The following is a 21,839-nucleotide window of genomic DNA, read 5'->3' as shown; positions in this document are numbered from 1 at the left end:
CCTCTACATACAAGTAGCCTGGATGCAAGGATACTTCGTGCACACACTTTTGTCTTCTTGTGTGTGGGTAAAAGAGTAAAAGAAAAATATAATTTCGCGTTTAATGACTTAAAGATATTTTGAATGCTAAAAGATCCAATCATAAAACTGAAATAAAGGTTTTATAGTTCTGCAATAACACACATAATATATATTTTATATTTGAGAAATTAAGTGAAATTTTAGAGTTCAAAAACTATTTCTATTTACCTTTGCTTTTACATACTTCAACCAGCTTCACAATATTTTCATGGTTCAACAGTTTGAGAATTTTTATCTCTCTGAGAGCTGTAATAGGAAACTGGAAGAAAAAATAATTAAAGGGAAATTATTTGTGTAATAAATTTATTATACTCTAAATCATACTAGAAAAGAATACTAATATTTAAATAAATTATAATACAGGATAAACTCATGTAAAATATTATTTTTTAAGTATAATTTTCACCTAAGTATCAAAGGCATCTTCAGTACAGGAAAAAGCTAATCAAACAATAACTACCTAAGTAGCTAATATAAAATAACCAAAAGAAGATCATTATATTTCCTAACTTATTAAAAAAAAATTATATATATCCAGTGGTGGCTCGCGGCTTGAAATCGTGGGAGGGTGCTGCAACTTCCGAAATATGCATACACACTGTAAGTACAGTGAATACGTGTTTGGATAAATATCAAAATTATGGTAAAAATTAAAACAAAAGTTAAACATGAAAAAATATTGTTTATTATCGATAAAATTATACAGTTTGGTATAATTCAAAATTACTTAAAAATAAAATATATTCTTGTTTTGTTACATGAAAAAATATTGTTTATTATTGATAAAATTATACAGTTTAGTATACAGGGGGTCCTCGACCTACGTCATCCTCGACATGTGTCGTTTTGACTTTATGGTGGTAATCCCATAAATAATTTAAAAAATAAATTTCAACTTATAGCAGCACGACGTAAAATTAAAACGTCACGGGCAAACTTGTTTGCGAGCATGGTGGAAGAATACGCCGTTACGTGCCTTTTTTTGGGAGAGGCGGCGTCGTTTGGTTCCCAGCATACACTCTTTGGGTACTGTGCACTTTGTTTACATCCGCTCTCTCACTTTTGTGTTTTTTTTGTGACCTTTTTATTCTTCAATATGGCTCCCAAACGTAAGGCAGACTCTTCCAATGGAAGGAAAAAAAGGTCGAAGAAAAGGAAAGCCATCTGTACAATGATAGTTATGAGGATCGGCTGACGGAATGTAGACTGCAGAGTTTGGTGGATAGAAGAAGGAGAGATGATATGATAGAGACTTTTAAACTGTTGAGAGGTGGTTACAGGGTTGACACTGGGGAGTTCTTTCGCTTGGTTGAACAGCAGGAAGGTGTGATGACAAGAGGCCATCCCTGGAAGTTACGAAAGGAATCTGTAAGCAAGAGGGTGAGGAGTGGTTTCTTTGCATGGAGGGCGGTTGAACCATGGAATGCATTGCCTGATGGAGTGGTGAGAGCAAAAACGGTCAACGAGTTTAAGGAGTGGTATGATAGACTGTGTTTCTTAGGGGCCTTCTCTCGATGAGTCTTGATAGACTTTGTGTTTCTTAGGAAGGATCTCCCACAATGAGCCTTTTTACTCTATGGAGGCCTGAATAATAATAATAATAATAATAATAATAATTACATTAGAAGTGAAATTAGACATTATTAAAAGGGCAAAAAAGGGAGAAACGGCAATGAACATCGCCGTGCGTTGAACTTAAGTCGTACCACAGTCAGGACTATTATCAAGGATAAAGTTCACATCCTTGAACACGTGAAAGGATTGGCACCCATGAAATCGACTGTGATTAGGAAAAAACATAGGCTCGTGACTGAGATGGGAAAGGCTTCTTGTTCTTTGGCTGGAAGACCAGCATCAACTCATATCCCAATTAGCCTCATGTTAATTCAAAAAAAGGCAAAAAGATTGTTTGAGGCATTGAAAAGTGAAAGGGGGGAATTGAGTGCAGATGAAGAGTTTAATGCTAGTAAAGGTTGGTTTATGTGGTTTAAGGCTCGGGGCAATTTACATAACCTTAAGGTGCAAGGTGAAGCTGCTAGTGGTGATGATAAAGCAGCTGGTGAGTTTCCTGAGGGGTTGGCTGAGATAATAAGGGGGGGGGGGGGTACATTGCTCAACAAGTTTTTAATGTGGACGAGACAGGCTATTTTGGAAATGTATGCCTAATCGTACCTATATCGCCAATGAGGAGAAGGCAGCACCAGGCCATAAAGCTGGCAAGGAGAGACTGACTTTTCTTCTTGGGGCTAATTATTATTATTACAGGCAGCTACAAGTCTATAGACTCATCGAGGGAGGCCCAACATCATGTCAAGAACATCTATTCAACATTCACACAGTATCTATCATACTTCGCCTTGAACTCATTTACAGTCATGGCACCCACAACAGACTCTGGCAGCTTATTCCACTCATTTACCACTCTCCAACTAAAAAACCTAGCTCTAACACCCTTGCTAACCACACTCTTACCAAGCTTCCATGGATGGCCCCTAGTCCTCTCACTACCAGTCCTATTCTCAAAAATATCTTCTGAATTAATCTTATAGAAACCTTTCAGTAATTTGAATGTCTCAATCATATCACCCCTTTTTCGCCTATCAACCAATTTCTGCAGCCCACAAATCTTCAACCTGTTCTCATAAGGTTCATTCCATAATCCTGCTATTATCTTGGTCACTCGTCTCTGGATCCTCTCCACCTCCTCCCCATCGAGAAGAAACCCTGATACCCATATCTAAGCATAGTAGTGTAGAAGGGGTCTTATCAAGGCTCAATACAGGGGAACAATACTCTGTTTGTTATTTTTCAGCAACCGAGTGATTTGATGAGCTGATTTAGCCACTTTTGCAATGTGCCCCCTAAACTTCAACTCCCTATCCACCAACACTCCCAAATCCCTAGCCTCTGCAATCTCCTGGAGTACGGTTCCACCAATGTGATATACTGCTGCTAATCTTTTCACCCCAAAATGCATAACCTTACACTTTGTCACATTAAATTGACATCCATTTTCCTTAGCCCAGTCCTCCAAACTATCCAAATCATCTTGCAAAATTTTGACATCCTGTGCGCTCACTATTGCTCTACCCAACTTTGCATCATCAGCAAACAAGTGAACACTTCCTCTCATATCCTTTCCTATATCGTTAATGAACAAATTGAAAAGTAGTGGTCCAAGAACAGAACCCTACGGCACACCACTAGTCACAGGCCGTCTTTTAGACTCTACTGCTGAATAAACCACTCTCTGATATCTCTCCATAGGGTTGGTGAGATGAGAATCCATCTCACCAACCCTATATCCATCCCCATATGCTGCAGTTTACTGATTAGAATTCCATGTGGTATCCTGTCAAAGGCCTTAGCAAGGTCCAGTAGAATCACTGTAAACTCATTACCCTTATCCAGTTCAGCAGTCATGTTATAAAACGTGAGCAAGTTACTGAGGCATGATCTACCCTTCACAAAACCATGTTGTCCCCCATACAGTATCCCATTTTCATCTATCCAATCCTGTATTTTTTTCTTGACTATTTTCAGGACAGGCCTTCTCTATAAAGGGGCCCGGGTGCAAGAAACCTTTTGGGGCCCTAAAATATTTTTCAAAGTTAAAAATGAAAGGATTTGAAATAAACGTATTGAAAAACCTCTTACTTGCAAATGATTTTAGCACAGGAAAACAAAAAACACACATTCGAAATATAACAGGTTAACATAATGTTTACTGAACACAAAACACTAATATGATAGAGAAACGCAGAGATATTATTATTACCAGGGGGGGCCCTAAAATCATGTCGAAAAATCCCTTTAGTTATAAGCAAAATTAGAAGAAGAAAAAAAATAAAACAAAAAATATGTTTCTGCAAATGTGTTGCGACTGTGCCCACGCGATAGTGGGGCCCATGTGCATTGCACCCACTGCACCCCCGAGATGGCCGGCCCTGACTATTTTCTCCAAGACCTTGACAACAATACCTGATATGCTGATCAGCTGGTAATTTTCAACAGCAGTCTTGGAACCTCCTTTATGCAATGGAACTATTTTCCCTTCTTTCCACCCCCTTGGGACTAACCCAGACCCGAGACTCAAATTAAACAAAATGGTCAAAGGCACTGACAATTCTTTAGCCACTTCTGGTACGACACGAGCTGGTATACCATCCAATCCCGCAGATGAATTGACACTGAGGTTTTGTAATAGACTATTCACCTCCACTTAAGTTGAACACGTTGAACTTAATGACTCTTTCTTTTAAGGTTACACGGTGATCAGCATTCATATTTGTTAAATTAGGGACACAAAACACACGTGTTGAAAAGATTATTTTACTGATTAATAATAAAATAATAACTTTACGTTTCGACCCCTGTACTGAGGTCATCTTCAGAAGGATACATTCAGAAGTATAAGAACAAGCTACATGTTGTTGCACTCTATACAAGTAAATTACATCTACGTTGTTAACTAATCTTTTTTCTTAGCCTGCCCTCTAGTGAAAAAAAAAATATATATATATATATAAATTAAATAAATAAATTAAAAAAAATAAAAATAAAAATAAAAACTACAATAACCTCTGCTAAAGTCCTCACATACTAGGATATTATACAGTACAGGTTGCTATTGAATGTTCAAGAAAAAAAACTTCACTAGGTCTTGTATTGAGATTTTTCTTCGTGGTTGCTATGAAGGTTGTAGATGGGTCCTCCACATTCTTGGAATTGTTAAACCATCATTTTTATTCAGATTCGGATCATGTTTGAGCATTTCACAAGCTTCCTTGAATTTCCGCTCGAACCAGGTTTTAGTGCGGTGTAGGGACTTGGTACCTTTCCAGTCAATTCTGTGGTATGTTTGGAGTGCGTGGTCAGAAATACCGGTTTTTCCAAAATGGAGGTATTTTATGTGACGTTTGTGTTCATCCTTTCTGATTGGGACTGTATAATATCCTAGTACGTGAGGACTTTAGCAGAGGTTATTGTAGTTTTTGTTTTTATTTTATTTATTTATTTAATTTTTATATATATATATATATATATTTTTTTTTTTTTTCACTAGAGGGCAGGCTAAGAAAAAAGATTAGTTAACAACGTAGATGTAATTTACTTGTATAGAGTGCAACAACATGTAGCTTCTTGTTCTTATACTTCTGAATGTATCCTTCTGAAGATGACCTCAATACAGGGGTCAAAACGTAAAGTTATTATTTTATTATTAATCAGTAAAATAATCTTTTCAACACGTGTTTTGTGTCCCTAATTTAACAAATATGAACGTTGAACTTAATGCTGCTGGCGACTTAAAACTGAAGCCCTTGTTGGTCTATCAGGCTGAAAATCCAAGGGCACTATAGGGCATTTGAAAGAGTCAACTGCCTGTCATCTGGAGGTCCAATAAGAAGGCATGGGTGACACTTCAATTCTTCGAGGACTGGTTTACCAGCCATTTTGTGCCCGAAGTTCAGAGGTACTGTACAGCCAAGGGTCTACCCTTTAAAGCATTCTTAGTGCTAGACAATGCCCCTGGTCACCCTGACCACTTGGATGACTTTCACCCTAATGTTAAAGTGGTTTACCTTCCACCAAACACCACAGTGTTATTGCTTCCTTTAAGGCCTACTACCTCTGCAGAACATTTGCTATTTCAGGGCAACTCAAAAAGACAGGAACTTAACCCTCAAAGACTTTTGGAAATCGTATAGCATTTATAATGCCATACAAAACATTGAGCATGCTTGTATGAGGAGACAGTTGAGGCTGTCACAGAGAAGGTTGTTGTCCTGGGGAAGCAGATGAATTTGGAAGTGGAGGCCGAAGATGTCACAGAGCTTCTGGCATCTCATGGAGAGGAGTTGTCAGCAGAAGACCTCATTCAGTTAGAGAAGCAGCTGATTGAGGAGGAGGTAACGGTTCCAATCCCTGAACCCAGCTGATTCACCACCAAGGGCTTGGCAGAAGGTTTTACCCTCATTGAGGATGGGCTGGCCAAGTTTGAGGCTGAGGATCCCAACACTACTAGGTACACAAAAGTCTTCCGAGGGGGTTATGGATTGCCTGCAGTGCTATAGAGAGAGATATATACGAGGAGAAGAGGATAGTATCATTCCAGACTAGCCTGGAATGTTTTTTCATGAAGGTAGAGAGGCCTGCAGCAGGTGCTGGTACTTCAACTGTCTCTTCAGTTCCTCTTCCAGCCTCTCCATCTTCTTCAGTTGCACCTGCAGTATCTCCTGCACCCTGTCCTGACTCTCCAGCCTCCTCCTCCTCCTCCCATTAAGGCAGTCTCCCCCTCCTTGATACTCCTTCTGGTGTGCAAGCCAACCACAGGATAAAAGGTAAAGAATTGTTTTCATTTTTGTTTTTTTTAATCACCTGTACAGAATGTACAGTTTCATTTGTCATTTTGGGGATTGTTCTCATTTTTATTCATTTCTGTCATTTTTCTGTACTAAACAGTAATTATGTTCTCCCTTTCATTTTACTATGGCCTAGTTTTGTTTCTTGATATACACATATGACTTTAGGGTGTTTTAGGTTAGGTAAGTAACTTAGGCTACGGTAATTCTGACTTGCATCGACAATCGCCTTACGTCAGTCCGTAGGAAGGGATCTCCGACGTAACTCGAGGACCCCCTGTAATTCAAAATTACTTAAAAATTCCGAGGTCATCAATAACCCCAATAATGTTCTAAAATAAAAACTATAACAAATGTTATGTCTTTAAATGTAAAGTCATATATTTAAAGAGACGGAGTAAACACGATAAGCACTACGAACACTACTACTACTAGTGCAAACTGTATATAAGCAACAGTGGAACTGCGAGACGGACAGTGCCGTATTATGCTAATAGCTCACATCTCACTATGATGTGCATATGCTTGCACACGTATCAATATGACACTGTGATAAACACAGTGTTGCTAGCGTCCTTCACCCTCCTAAGTGCTACAAGATGGATTTTTATTATTTTTTATACAAAATAACAGAATTGTATAGGATTGTTGATGATAAAATTAAATATTACAAGCAAATATAAATAAATAAATATAAACGAGCCATCCCTGTATATATCATATAACTGATTTACTCGGCTGAGAGACATATTTTTTAAAATGCAGATTAAATGACTATAAGCTGAGATAATTAGTTATTTAATCTATTCATCTATTTAAAAAAAATATATATATATATATATACACATAGATATACACATACATACATATACACACACACACACACAATTAAATAAAATAAAGTTAGGAAAGATTACTTGATTTAAAAAGTACCCTCTCTCACAAAGGGGATAGATGTAGACCATCAGATGTGTTTAAGTTAGGAGAGTGAAGTAAGTTTCACATGTTGCTTTATAAAGAGCTATTCCATGAGGAATCGACTTTGGTGAAGGACTCTTATCTTGTTCCAATGAACTATGTCTAGTGTTGATAGCATGCTCTGCAAGTCCAGACTGTTCAGGCTCAAGGTATTGAATATAACACTTGTGTCTTTTCAGCCAAATAAAAGCATATCTTCCTGTTTGTCTGAAATAATAACTCACAAGAGCAAAGCATCTGGTAGACACCTGGATAATTGAGATATGGAAGCTTGTCCTTTGGAGAAGTGAGAAAGGTGGAGATTTTTTTGATGGAGCAAAAGGCAAAAAAATTTAGCGATTTTAAAACTTTCGCTATGTGTTCTCTAATGCAGTGTTTCTCAACCTGTGGTCTGCAACGATGGGACAGGTTGTCTGCATGCAGACTTAAATTAATTAAATAAATATATAATTTTTTAATTATCCAAACAAAACAAATTAAAATTGAATAAGAAAAAAATAATTATTGAAATAAAATGGATACTTAAAAAAACCAACAAATAGCCTCTGAATGTTCAAAGGTGGAAGGAATAAAACTATATTGTTGTTCACTTCACCCCTCTTTTATTACTCATCATTCTATCACTAGAATAATTTGTAGCAGAAGAATGACGAATAATAAGAGGGGTGAAGTGAACAACAATATAGTTTCATTGCTTCCAACTTCCCTTGTTGTTTTGTCAGTTGAAGTGCACATGTGTTATCCAGATTTCAACCAATTGTTTGTTGTTTATTGATTTTTATTATTGAAGTTTGCCCTCTTTCAATCAAGGCTCAGTATATCTTCAGAATTCTAAGTGATACTTGGACAAAAAAGTGTGTGGTGAGTTAATCGTTTACTTCCAATTTGATTAATTATGTTTCCATATGTATTTAAACATGCTTTTAGATTATAATAAGTTTAGTTTAATCCTTTATCCAAATGTGAGCAAACAAAGTTTGCACCTGAAAGTATCTTCAGGACTGAGGTAAGGTAGTACAACACCAGGCAACTCGTTGCAAAGGTGGAGAAAGCTCCATTACCCCTATCTCATCTCAGTATCTCCCATAATGCAAAGCACATCTCCTTGTGGATATGTGTAATGCTATGCATTAAGGCAAGGGTCACTACCCATACCGGTTTCGGTATCGGTCACTACCCATACTGGCTCCCACTGACGAGACCCTTTATTGAGGTCTCGTCAGTGGGAGCCAGGCCCAGTAGTGGAGACACCAAGGCAGAAGCAATGAGTTGGGATGACTTCTCATTGCTTCAGAAATCCCGTTATCAACTGATATATCTGAACAAATATATGAGTTCAACTTCATAAATTTAAACAATGAATTTCTTTGACGTTCCTCAGCCGCTTCTGCTTTCGTTTTTCATGCCCACTTGGGTATTTTCTTCCATAATAATCTCTCTCACGACTAGTCATACTCTAGAATTAAATACGCTAGATTTATTATAAAATAAATTAATAAATTAAAACAAAATTATTTACCTGATATAAAAAAAAAAAAAAAAAAAAAAAAACCCTGATAAATAAAATATATCTAAAATAGATAACAATAGAAAATAAATAAATCTAATATAGACTGAAAACTGCAATTGAAGAAAAATTCTGATGTCTGATAACCTAAAACCAGTTTACAAAATATATTTTTTTCAGATGTTTTGCAAGTAATGTCATATAAAAAAATTGATAGTACGCGTATATACTTACTTGTTCATAAAATCATAAACTAAAATAAAATAACTCCTTAAAATTATTAAAAACACCTGTTTTAAAATGCACTTTTCCTCATTTAACACTATGTTGTACGATGTTGTTATATATAGTTCGCCCACTGTTTGTAGATCTCTGCTTGGCATCTTGCCAAGAATAGTCGATTCATGATGAAGGGGAGAAAGAAATGAAGGACGTACGAATTGGTCGTCAACACACGAAATCACATGCTTTATAGGTAAAATTTTCCAACTGTTATACAAGCAACATAGTTAACTACAATAATCATAAAAGAGAAGTTAATTTTCCAACTTGTAATAATAAACAACCACAATACAGACTGATTACCCTATTATCGGAATGGATTCTCCTTTTTCTGACATGCGCAGCAGTGTCGAAGTTCGGTGGGCGAACTATATCTTAGAGTAGTTTCTAATACTACAGCTCTAGCGCTACGATCTTATTTCACTTACTATAACAATAGTTGGTTGTAAAATTATATACATATATTTTTCTATATAATAATATTTGTGTATATAATAATTATAATATTAATTTATATAATAATTAAAAAAATTAATTGATTTTCTTTTTTCAATTTTTTGTACTTTGCAGGGGCCCTGTGCCACTGCACAGTTCACACACACACACACACACACACACACACACACACACACACACACACACACACACACACACACACACACACGAGTACAGCCTTGGAGATAGAGATACCAAAACTGTTCAAAGCTCTGTTGATGAAAGAATTCTTCATTCAATTGAAACCTTTTTATCTAACCATTAGATAAAAAGGTTCGTGTAATTCGTTCTGTAATAGTTCATCTGAAGAATGTAAGGTGTGAGTCAGATAAACCAGTGTTTTAATAGTTCCAACTTTTGACTGGGATGGTGATAAGATTCAGCATGGATATAATGGCTAGCATGAGTGTTTTGAAAAACTGAGAAATGAATGTTACCATCTGCTTGACGAAGAATTAAAAGATCTAAAAAAGCTAACTACTTATTTATTACTTCTTCTAGGGTGAACTGGATCCTTGGATGTAGTACATTTAATTTAGAGAGAAACTGTTGTAATCTGTTTGCTTTATACACATGATGTTGTACTCCTATACACATCTAGTGAAGGTCTCTGTAACCAAATTTCATAACAGCTGTAACAAATTTGACATGAAAATCTGCAATAAAAAAGATAAAACTATGAAAATAGGCAGAAACACAGAAAACTTTGGCTGCATTCTGAATTGAGATTCTATAGAACAGGTAAAATATTTCAGCTTTTAGGCACAGTTATTTGGAAAGATGACAGGTTAAATCTGGAAGTAGACAACAGAAGAATCAAAGCTGATATGGTGGGTAGCCAGCTGAATAACTTTATATGGAATAAGACAAATTAGCCAAAACAGGAAACTAGCAGTATACAAGACAGTGTTTAAACAAGTTTTAAGTTATGGATCTGGGAGTTGGGTTAGAAATAAAGCACTTAACCAAAGACTCCAAAGATATGAGGATTCTGAGAAAAAATTAGGGGAGTGAACTGATGGTATCAGTGGCAGAATTATACTAAAAATGAAGATATCAGAAAGGAAATTAACATTATTAGCATTCAAGAATGTGTCAGCAGAGCTAATCTAAGGTGGTTTGGCCACTTAAATAAAATAGGTTAAGAAAGGTCAAAACAGGTGTTTGATACCAAGATGGTAGGAAAGAGACTCAGAGGAAGACCAAGGTCTAGGTGGATTGATTCGGTAAGAAGTGCATACATACATCTTCAAGGCCCACCTTTCCTAATTGGGTTGTTGGGGGCAACAACTGCAAGAGGAACTTCCAGTTCACAATCCTCTGCCACCAAGCTCAGGTGTTCTGGTGGGATTCCCAAACGTGTCCACCCAAGGTTTTGGATATAATCTATCAAGCGAGTCCCTGGCCTTCCACCCTCTGGCTTGGCAAAGAGGGCCTGTTGAAGGAACCTCTCTTGTGGCATTCTGACCAGGTGCCCATACCAACGTAACTGTGATCTCTCAACACGGAGAAGCAGTGGTTGAGTGTTGAGGGTTTCCCGAATTGCTTCTGACTCTGTCGAGTCTTGTTAGCCCTGCAACCCCTCGAAGGAACCTCATTTCAGCCGCTTGGATTCGTATCTGCATTCTTTCGGTCATTACCCAACTCTCATGACCATAGGTGAGGATGGGGATATAGACTGTATTGAAGACAGCCAGCTTTGCCTTCTGGCTTAACTCCCGCTTCAATACTACCGAACGGCCAAGCTCCTGCAATATTGAGCTTGCTAAGCCAATTCGAGTATCTAGCTCTACGTCCCATTTTCCATCATTCGTGAATATGGACCGAAGGTATTTAAACTTCTCCACCTGCCTCATTGGGACTCCACTTACATGTAAAGTGCACTGGGATGGTTGTCTTGAGACCACAAATGTTTCAATTTTGGTCACACTGGTCTTCATTCCGGTGTCTGCACAAACAGCTACAAACCTATCCAGGGTCTGCTGGAGGTCATCGGTGGAAGAGCTAAGCAGAACTAGGTCATCTGTAAAAAGCAGACGTCCAATGCTACATCTTCCAATTCTGACACACTCAGTGCCTCGGCTGTGCCTATCAATCCAGTCCATAAATATTATGAAAAGGAGGGGTGACAGAACACACCCTTGGCAGAGACTGTGAAAGGTTCAGACTTTGTGCTGTTTACCCTGACACACAACTCTGGGCATTCATACAAAGACTTGATGGCAGCTAATAGTTGGCCATCCACTCCATACTCCTGTACTACTTGCCAAAGCTTATCCCAAGGAACCCGGTCATATGCCTTCTCCAAGTCCACAAAAACATGTGTAGACATCCTTGGCATATTCCCAAGATTTCTCAAAGACTTGCCTTAAAGTGAAGATTTGGTCAGTTGTGATTCTACCAGGACGAAAGCCACATTGTTCTTCCTGGAACTTTGACTCAACTATGCTCCTGCACTGTCTTTCCAAGAAGTGTATATATATATAAAATATATCTCTTACTAGAAGAAAGTGCTAGACTAATATAGCATTCGCAATTAACAATATACTGAAAACAAGTTAAAAATAAATGAAAATATAGAATAAAAATTGAAATCTTTAAAAATTATCATTCATAAGGTGGTCTCTGAAGTACAGGAAATGAAAAATGAAAATACAGAAAATACCGTAAAAGAAAAAATGGGTAGCATAGAGGTAATTTCTTCATAAATAAACAAAAGACATAAGAGATATAGGAAAAAACTGTAAGAAAGAAAGTCACCAAGATTCCTGGGATAGACTTATTTAGAATATAGAAAAGATATATATGGAGTACAAAAAATATATGCGTGATGTTAAAGGAGATAAATAATGAAGAAAGAGATACAGCATAGATCAATATTATTATTACCCTAAAACCTCGTGGAGTCAAAGATTCATCTAAGAGGTCATTTGTTATACTCACACAAGCTTATCACACCATGCCCTAAACAAATTCAAATTCTCTGCAGACACCACTCTCTCAGTCAAGGCATTCCAATCATTCACAACTCTGCATGCAAAAAACTTGCTTCTCACTCCCTTCACATTCTCCTTATACAGCTTCCAAGGATGACCATTTGTTCTCCCCTGGTCTCCCACCATTTAATAAAAACCTCATCAACATTGATCCTATAACAACCGCTTATTAACTTGTACATCACTATCATATCACCCCTCTTCCTCCTATCCACTATACAGTAAATTCCATCATCTCAAATTTTCCTCATATTCAACATTCCACAGATCAGAAACTACCATAGTCAGTTACCTCTGGACCCTTTCCAACATCTCTTTGTCCTTTTAAAAACCAATATAATACAAAATAATGGAGGAAATATCATAAGAATTTGTGGTATGACCTAAGTTAATAAAAACAACGAGTGAAGAAATTGATAACTATAGAACTAGTTAGAAGATTAAAAGAAGCAGTAAAGGTATCAAAGCAAAGTGATAACAGATGAAAGGTAGAAGTTCAGGAGTCACAAAAGAAAAATAGTGAGTGGGATATTACTATAATGGCAAGGAGGACTGACTTAGCAGATGTAAGGATGCATTAGCTTAAGGATGTAAGGATGCATTAGTATAAGGCTTTGATCAGGGCCAAATTTTGACTACTGTTTTTGCACATCTAGTTGTTTGAATTGAGAGAGAATGAACAAACCTTAAAAAATGATAGAAAAGCAGATAAAAAACATTAGAATTTCACAGGTTAGTATGAAAACAAACATTCAAGGAATGTAAACTGCTGGGTTTTGCTAACAGAAGGCAAATAAATAATATGGCTGATACTTAGAGGTTGGTAGATGGGACAAATACTGCACGGGGTAGTGAGATGATGAGAAAGAGGTCTCTGAAACTTGTTTAAGGGTATTTAAGTAAGGAAGTGGAAAGCAGATTTTTTGCATGGAAAGTGAAATGTGTTGCAAAAGTGATGATGAATGCTTCAATGGTGAAAGTAGTCAAAGCAAAGTATGATAGGCATTGTGGCCTATAGGTTGATTTGTCAGCTGCAATGAGTTTTGATCGCATGATAACTAGAAAAATTATCAAGTTTTCTTTTTCTTAAAACATTCCTTAATTATAGATAATTTCACTACACAGTACTATAAAGCACATAAATTACTTACCCCTTCATTTTCATTTTCCATTAATACTTTCTTCAGAGCTACTAACATCTTATTTTTTCGATTCTGTGCTTTGAATACCTCCCTAATTAAAATTTCAAAATGGAAAAGCAAGCAGTCATCAATAAGAAATTATTAAAATTTTACTTAAATTTTATATATAAGCTAGAGATATTAATTTAGACAGATATCAATGAAGTCTGAAAAATCACTGTGGAAGGTCCTTGCTAATCATTTTTCACACAATGCTTATCACACCCCTCCTTAAAGCTCATTTACCAATCCATTCTACTCATTCATCTCAAGTTTTATTATGGGAATGCTTCCATAGAAAGTATTCACAGTTATTTCAATTAAATCATGTAAGATCAATCAATAAAATGGAAAATTTGCACTAAAATTCAGCATTTCAAACAAGAAAGTGTTAACATAGTTCAACAGATTTTCAACCGTTGAACTGTCCATTTAACACACACACACACACACACACACAACTATACATATCTGTGTGAGAAGACAACTGAATGGATTGCCAAGTTCAATGTTACAAGTTGAAAAGGATTAAAATTTGTAAAGCAAGGCAAGGATCGGTTGCAGAATATAAACTTGTAAGGAATATGTCCTGGATGTGCAGATAAGGTGAAGTATTACTTGAAATTATTATTTTTTTTTATATATTTTGTATGTATTTTTTACCTAATTTCATGTCTGCAGTAAGTGTGGTGGTGGTCTTCTGCTTAGAATACAATCACGTTGTATTCTGGTACTGATAAAGGGACATACAATCTGGGATTGATAAACTGGACAAGAACTCAAAATTTAAGGGACATAATGCTAAAAACGAGGACATTACAACAGATATGGCAATGATGCAGAAGACATTAACATGTAGAATTAAGGTTACTGTTTGCATGTATAAGACCTTAATCAGGTTACATGTGAATGCACACACTTGGTCACCTAGTTTTCAATGCATAAGTGATAAAGGTTTCAGGGATGATAAGGTGGTTTCCACTCTCTGGAATGCTGAGTGTGAAGAATAATTGAGGAAATACATGCAAAAGTCTAGTGGAGAGCAGAGTCTAGTGGAAAGCAGAGATATCATTGAGACATTTTGGTAAGCCCTGGAAAGTACACATTACTTTTTGCAAGCATGGTAAAGTGCTTAACATACTCACTTTCCAACCAAGAAGCTGCAGGTTCAAATTCCACCATAGACATGAAGGTTTGTGATTGTATTCTAAGCAGAAGACCACCACCATACTTACTGGAGACATGAAATTAAGTAAAAAACATATACAAAATACTTCACCAATCCACAGTATTAATGTACAATAGATTTTATAACCTTTCTTGGGTACACATCTGTGCCAGCATGGCTGGCCAAGTGGTTAGCATACCCACTCTCCAACCAACAGGCTTTGGGTTTGAATCCCACCACGGATGTTTGCGATTGTCTTTGTGAATTAAGTGATGAATGTCATCGTGAGACCACGTGTAGAGCAGAGTTTCTGGATTATGTAAAACTAACTAAAAAATACATACACACACACACACATATATATATATATATATAAAATTGATAGAAATAGAAACAACAACAATACATATATACGAGGGACGTCCAGAAAGTAAGTTCTGATGGGCTGTCAGAGAAACAAAAATATACTTACAAAAAAAACTTTATTGGAAATTAAAGTAGACATCTTTCACTACTTTTCTACATAATTTCCACCATTGTTCAGGCACTTATCATAATGGGTCACCAAGAGTTGTATACCTTCATTATAGAAGATTGCCACCTGTGACACAAACTACGTATTGATTGCCTCTTTGACCTCATCATCGTCTTGAATCCGCCAGCCACCAAGAAAAGATTTCAGATGTTTGAATAGATGAAAGTCGCTTCGTGCGAGGTCAGGACTATATGAGGGATGATGGAATTGTTCCCAGCAGAAGGTGGCGAGAAGTTGCATGTTCTCCATAAACTCATTCACTCATTGCATGTTCTCCATAAACCTCAATAATTTGCTGATGAATTTCAGCTGCTTTAACGTTCCTTGCATTCAAGAAATGGATAACTGACCTCATTTCACATGCAGCGGGCGATTCCATTTTCTTAGACATTATAATCACAAACCAAGAAACGTACACACTGAAAATAGCACAAACACCTTGCTAAGAAATCAACAAACTCAGCACGCATGTGCACCATTGAGATCGTAGCACTGCAGTGAAAATATTTAAAAACGGAACTTACTTTCTGGATGTCCCTCGTATATATATATATATATATATATATATTATTATTATTATTATTTATTATTATTATTCAGGCCTCCAAGGAGTCAAAAGACTCATCGAGGGAGGTCCTTTCTAAGACATAAAGTCTGTCAAGACTCATCGAGGGGAAGTCCCCCCCTGAGAAACACAAAGTTTATCATACCACTCCTTAAACCCACTGACCGTTCTCGCTCCCACCACTCCATCAGGCAATGCATTCCACGGCTCAACCACCCTCCACACAAAGAAACCACTCCTTACCCTCTTGCTCACAGTTTCCTTTCGTAACTTCCAGGGATGGCCTCTTGTCATCACTCCTTCCCGCTGATCAACCAAGCGAAAGAACTCCCCAGTGTCAACCCTGTAACCACCTCTCAACAGTTTAAAAGTCTCAATCATATCACCTCTCCTTCTTCTATCCACCAAACTCTGCAGTCCACATTCTCTAAGCCGATCCTCATAACTATCCTTGTACAGCCCTGAAACCATCTTTGTCATCCGTCTTTGTATCCTTTCCACGGTTAATTTATCCCCTTCAAATCCTGGGGACCAAATCTGAGAACAATAGTCCAAGTGTGGTCTGATCAGAGACTTATACAACGGAATGATAACCCTCTTATCTCTGCAGGTCAGTGTCCTTCTCATAATAGCAGCAATCCTCTGTGTTACCTTCACCACCTTTGCAATATGTCCCCTAAACTTCAGGTTTCTATCAATCATCAACCCCAGATCTCTTGTCTCCCCTACTTCCTCCAGTATAACTCCTCCCATAGAGTATGCAGCATCCCATCGATGTTTCCCAAACCTCAAGACCTTACATTTTGCTGCATTAAACTGACACCCCCATTCATTTGCCCATCTATCTAGCTTATTTAAATCCTCTTGCAGGGCTACCACATCTGCACTATTACTAATAATCCTTCCAAGCTTCGCATCATCCGCAAACAACTGAATATCCCCCTGCAATCCACTGGCTATGTCATTGATATAAAGGTTAAACAATATAGGTCCTAGTACTGAGCCCTGTGGGACCCCACTTGTAACCCTCTGCCTCCTGGAAACTGCTCCACCATACACAACTCTCTGATACCTATCAGACAGCCAATCCTGAATCCAGTTGACCAATCTGACATCCAGACCCATGTGCTGCAACTTAAATATCAGCTTATCATGTGGCACCATGCCAAATGCCTTCGCTAAATCCAAGAAAATGGCAGTATATGCCTTTCCCTCATCTACTGCTCTTGTAACGTTATTATAAAAGGCTAGCATATTACTAAAAGAAGAGCACCACCTCACAAATCCATGTTGACTCTCACAGATAACATTACCCTCATCTGCCCAATGTTGTATTGGTTGCGATAAATCATTTGACTCCATGGATGACTCTGTTAATAAGTACCTCTTTAACTACACAACATTTTAGTCCCTGAAATAATTGAATTTCATAAAGTATAAATATCATAAAAATGCAAATTTGAACCCCCCCCCCCCCCAAGAAACAAAGTCTATCATACCACTCCTTAAACTCATTTACCGTTCTCACACTCACCACTCCATAAGGCAATGCATTCCATGGTTCAACTCGGTAAAACAGCATGTAACATTTTATCAGTAATATCATCATCAAATCACTCTTGAGTTAAGACTCACCATGGGAGATTTGACTATCACACAGCTCACCAACTGCATGAAACCCATTTGGTGTTACACACTTTCAGTAATGTATTCCTCTCAATCACTCTCTGCACCAAAAATCTTGTTCTTTCTTTCCTTGTTTATATCCTCTTTATATAGCTTCTAGAAATGGCATCTTGTTCTACACCTGTTTCCCCATTCTGTGAAAAATCTCTTCCATGTTAATTTAACAACTAATTTTTGTGTCTTATAAATGTTTCTCCCATCCACAAAAGATTATTTGCAAACCTATAGTACATGTACCATGGGTGGACTAGGGATATATTACCTTGATGGACCTGTATTTCATTCAGGATTTCTTCATAAGTGCAGATCACAAAGATGCCTCTAGTGATCTCGATCATGAGCCTCTCTCATCCATGTTGTACCCATAGATTTCACTAATGGGTCTTCCTGGTTTTCTCTTTATTCTTGGTTGCCAGTCAAGTATTCTATATGTCCGTCTGTTATCTCTGAGTCTGGCTATGTGGCCTGCCCATTTCATCTTGCTTTCGCATACTACAGTTACCACATCATTTATACCTGATCTCTCTCTCTCAGTTCTGTATTTCCAAGGGATATACATGATGAAGTTGATGAGGGAAAGGCATATTCTGCCATTTTTTTTTTTTTTTTTTTTTTTTTTTTTTCAAAGGCATTTGACAGGGTGCCACATGATAAGCTGATAATTAAGTTGCCGCACATGGCTTTAGATATCAGGTTAGTCAACTAGATTCAGAATTGGCTATCCGATAGATATCAGAGAGTTGTGTATGGTGGAGCAATATCAAGGAGGCAGAAGGTTTCAGGTGGAGTGCCACAGGGCTCAGTACTGGGACCTGTATTATTTGACCTTTATATCAATGGCAGTGTCAGTGGATTGCAGGGGGATATGAATTGCAGGGATTTGCAGATGATGTGAAGCCAGGAAGGGTTATTAGTAATAGTGCAGATTTGGCAGCCCTGCAAGATTATTTGAATAAACTGGACAGATGGGCAAATGAACGGGGGAGTCAGTTTAATGCAGCAAAATGTAAAGTCTTGAAGTTTGGGATACATCAATGGGAAGCGATCCTCGATTGGAGGAAGTGGGGGGGGTGAGATCTGGAGGTGATGGTTGATTGAAATTCAGGGAACATATTGCAAAGGTGGTGGAGGTAACCCAGAGGATTACTGCAATACTAGAAGGATGCAGACCCGCACAGATAAGAGTTGTCATTCCACTGTATAAAGCCCTGTTGAGACCACACTTAGAGTATTGTTATCAAATTTGGTCCCCAGGATTTGAAACGGGATAAATTAACTGTGGAAAGGATACAGAGACAGATAATAAAGATGGTTTCAGGACTGTACAATGTTAGTTATGAGGATAGGCTGAGAGAATGTGAACTGCAGTTTGATAGACAGAAGAAGAGGTGATATGATTGAGACTTTTAAACTGTTGAGAGGTAGTTACTGGGTTGACACTGGGGAGTTCTTTTGCTTGGTGGAACAGAGGGATGGAGCAAGGACAAGGGCCATCCATGGAAGATTCGAAAGGAAGCTGTGCACAAGAGGGTGAGGAGTGCATGAAGGATGGTTGAACCATGGAATGCATTGCCTGATAGAGTTGTGAGAGCACAAATGGTCAATGAGTTCAACGAGTGGTGTGATAGACTTTGTGTTTTCTAGGAGGCGCCTCCCATGATGAGTCTTTTCACTCCATGGATGCCTGGATGATAATAATATATATATATACAGGGTGTTCGGGATAAATTTGACATATTTATAATTAATTATATTTTTCCGTAAGTTACATGTATTAACACACACTTCTCTTCATTTAAAAGTTTGGACCCTTCTTCATTCATATACAAGATGTCAGAAAGGATGGATAGCTGGAACCCACCTGAATCATGGAAGAGAATAACTTGTATCATGATGATTCGTGCCCGCCATCAAAATAAGGATATTATGACTGCTGCCCAATGCTCCCTGAATACAGTAAAAACAATCAGGCATGAACTAGAGACTTGCAATGGTGACTACGAGGATGTAGCAAGAAGAAAGATCCCTAGCAGACGATCTGATTGCGTTCGTACAGCAGAATTCCTCGCAAATCTGCAGGAACAGGTGTTGAAGAACCCTGGCATTGGAATTCGGGCTTTGTTCGTGGAGTTGCTAACTGTAGTCAAGCCCTGGATAACAAGGGTAGCCAATGGTAGGCCGTATGTATGGCAGCAGGATTCGGCCCCTTGCCACACCTCTGGGAAAAGTCAAAAATGGTTGTCTGAAAATTTCTACGACTTCACCAGTCCAAATGTTTGGCCTCCAAACTCCCCAGACCTTAACCCCATGGATTATTTTGTATGGGGCGCAGTTGAAAAAGACACCAATCGCACTTCCAGTAATACAAAAGCCCAGTTAATGGATAAAATTAAAACAGTTTTTGCGGCCCTTCCCAGGGAGACTGTAGCATCAGCTTGTTCGAGGTTCCGAAGCAGAATTGAAGCTGTGATCGATGCTAATGGTGGTTATTTTGAGTAAATCTTGTTGATAGTATTGTAATTAACTCTGCCTGTAATGTTTTTTTGTCAATTCATTAAATTTAATAGATACAAAGAAGATTTTCTTTTTCCTTACGAAACTGTCAAATTTATCCCGAACACCCTGTATATATATATATATATATATATGTGTGTGTCCGTCGATGGCTCAGTTGGCAGAGCGGTGGACTGTAGTTAATAATTCAGTTATCCATAGATCGGTGGTTCAAATCCGACTCGACGGAAATTTTTTTGGTAAGAGGTATAATGTATGGTGACTCAATGATCCGTGGTGTTCAGGATAGGATGCGTGAGGAGTGTTTGCCAGGAGGAACAATAGAAAGGGTGGCTATGGCAATTAAGAGAAGTGAAAGGGTGGATGAGATGATTGTGATGGTAGGAACGAATGACTTGAGTGGTAATGTAAGTCGGGCAGCGAGAGATATGAGATTTTTGCTTGAGACTGTACGGAAGAAGACAGAGAGAGGAAAAATAGTGTGCGTGTTGCCTAGGTATGATAATGATGAGCTGAGCAGAAGAGCGGTGATATTGAATGGCATAATAGCGAGAATGTGTGACAAGAGAGGACTGGTATATGTGGATGCTTGGAGTGCGTTTGAGGAAAGAGAGGAGTTGTTTGCGAGAGACCGTTTGCATTTGAATGAGGAAGGACGTAGGCATCTGGAGAGATTGCTGTTCTGAACGAGTCAGTGTGTCCCAGGGAGGATGATAGCAGGGGTGGCCTCTTGTGGGAATGGATACTTGGGAGAAGGGAGACAATGTCAGGTAAGACTGAGCCCAGTGGAGTCTAGAAGGGATAATGCTGGGTATAGAAACAATGGCATTTATATGCTGTATACTAATGCCAGGAGTATCCGGAATAAGGGAGAGGAATTGGTGGCGCAGATAGCATCAGCCTGGCCAAAAATTATTGCGATCACTGAGACGTGGTTGACAGAATTGGATATAAAAACAGGAATAGAAGTCACTGGGTATAGCATTTTTCGCCAGGATAGGAGGGGAAAGCGTGGTGGTGGGGTGCTGCTTATGATAAGTGATGACCTATGTCCTCTAAGAGTGGAAAATTTGGAAGGTAGTGAGACAAATGATTTTGAGAGCGTATGGTGTGAGGTAGAGGTAGGCAAGACAGGATATTTAGTGGGGTGTTGCTACAGACCCAGGAGCACAGAGGATGGGGACCAGGAGATGTTTAGACAGCTAAGTTTGGCAAGTGCAAGAAGAATGATTGTTATGGGAGATTTTAACTTCAGTAGTATAAATTGGAGAGAGGAAGATGCATGTAACAATAGGGGAATGGAATTTCTAGAATTCTTGAGGGACAAATGTCTTAGGAAACATGTAACAGAGGGAACAAGAGGTTCAAAAATTTTGGATTTGGTTATAGCATCAGAAGAGTTGATAATAACTGAGTTGACGTCTCTCCCACCAGTTGGAGAGAGTGACCATATGGTTTTGACTTGGAAAATGAATAGACATGCAGGAGT

At 38.1% G+C, this 21,839-nt stretch overlaps 1 protein-coding gene across 1 annotated transcript in view; it reads right to left on the bottom strand.

Annotated features, from left to right (window-relative positions):
* The window catches only part of LOC150098404 (cyclin-dependent kinase 9-like), a 77,587-nt gene that overhangs the window by 39,791 nt on the left and 15,957 nt on the right, over positions 1-21,839 (bottom strand). The window contains exons 2-3 of the mRNA XM_090405197.1: positions 13,853-13,934; positions 250-340 (exon numbers count right to left, since the gene is read on the bottom strand). Of these exons, the coding sequence (XP_090261323.1) occupies positions 250-340; positions 13,853-13,934 (173 nt within the window). The remainder of the gene's footprint in view (positions 1-249; positions 341-13,852; positions 13,935-21,839) is intronic.

Source organism: Typopeltis vanoorti, chromosome 15 (assembly GCF_054136105.1).
Source record: "Typopeltis vanoorti isolate ZY-2024b chromosome 15, IOZ_Tvanoo_1.0, whole genome shotgun sequence".
NCBI lineage: Eukaryota > Metazoa > Arthropoda > Arachnida > Uropygi > Thelyphonidae > Typopeltis > Typopeltis vanoorti.
This window is presented reverse-complemented; position numbering and strand designations above follow the sequence as displayed.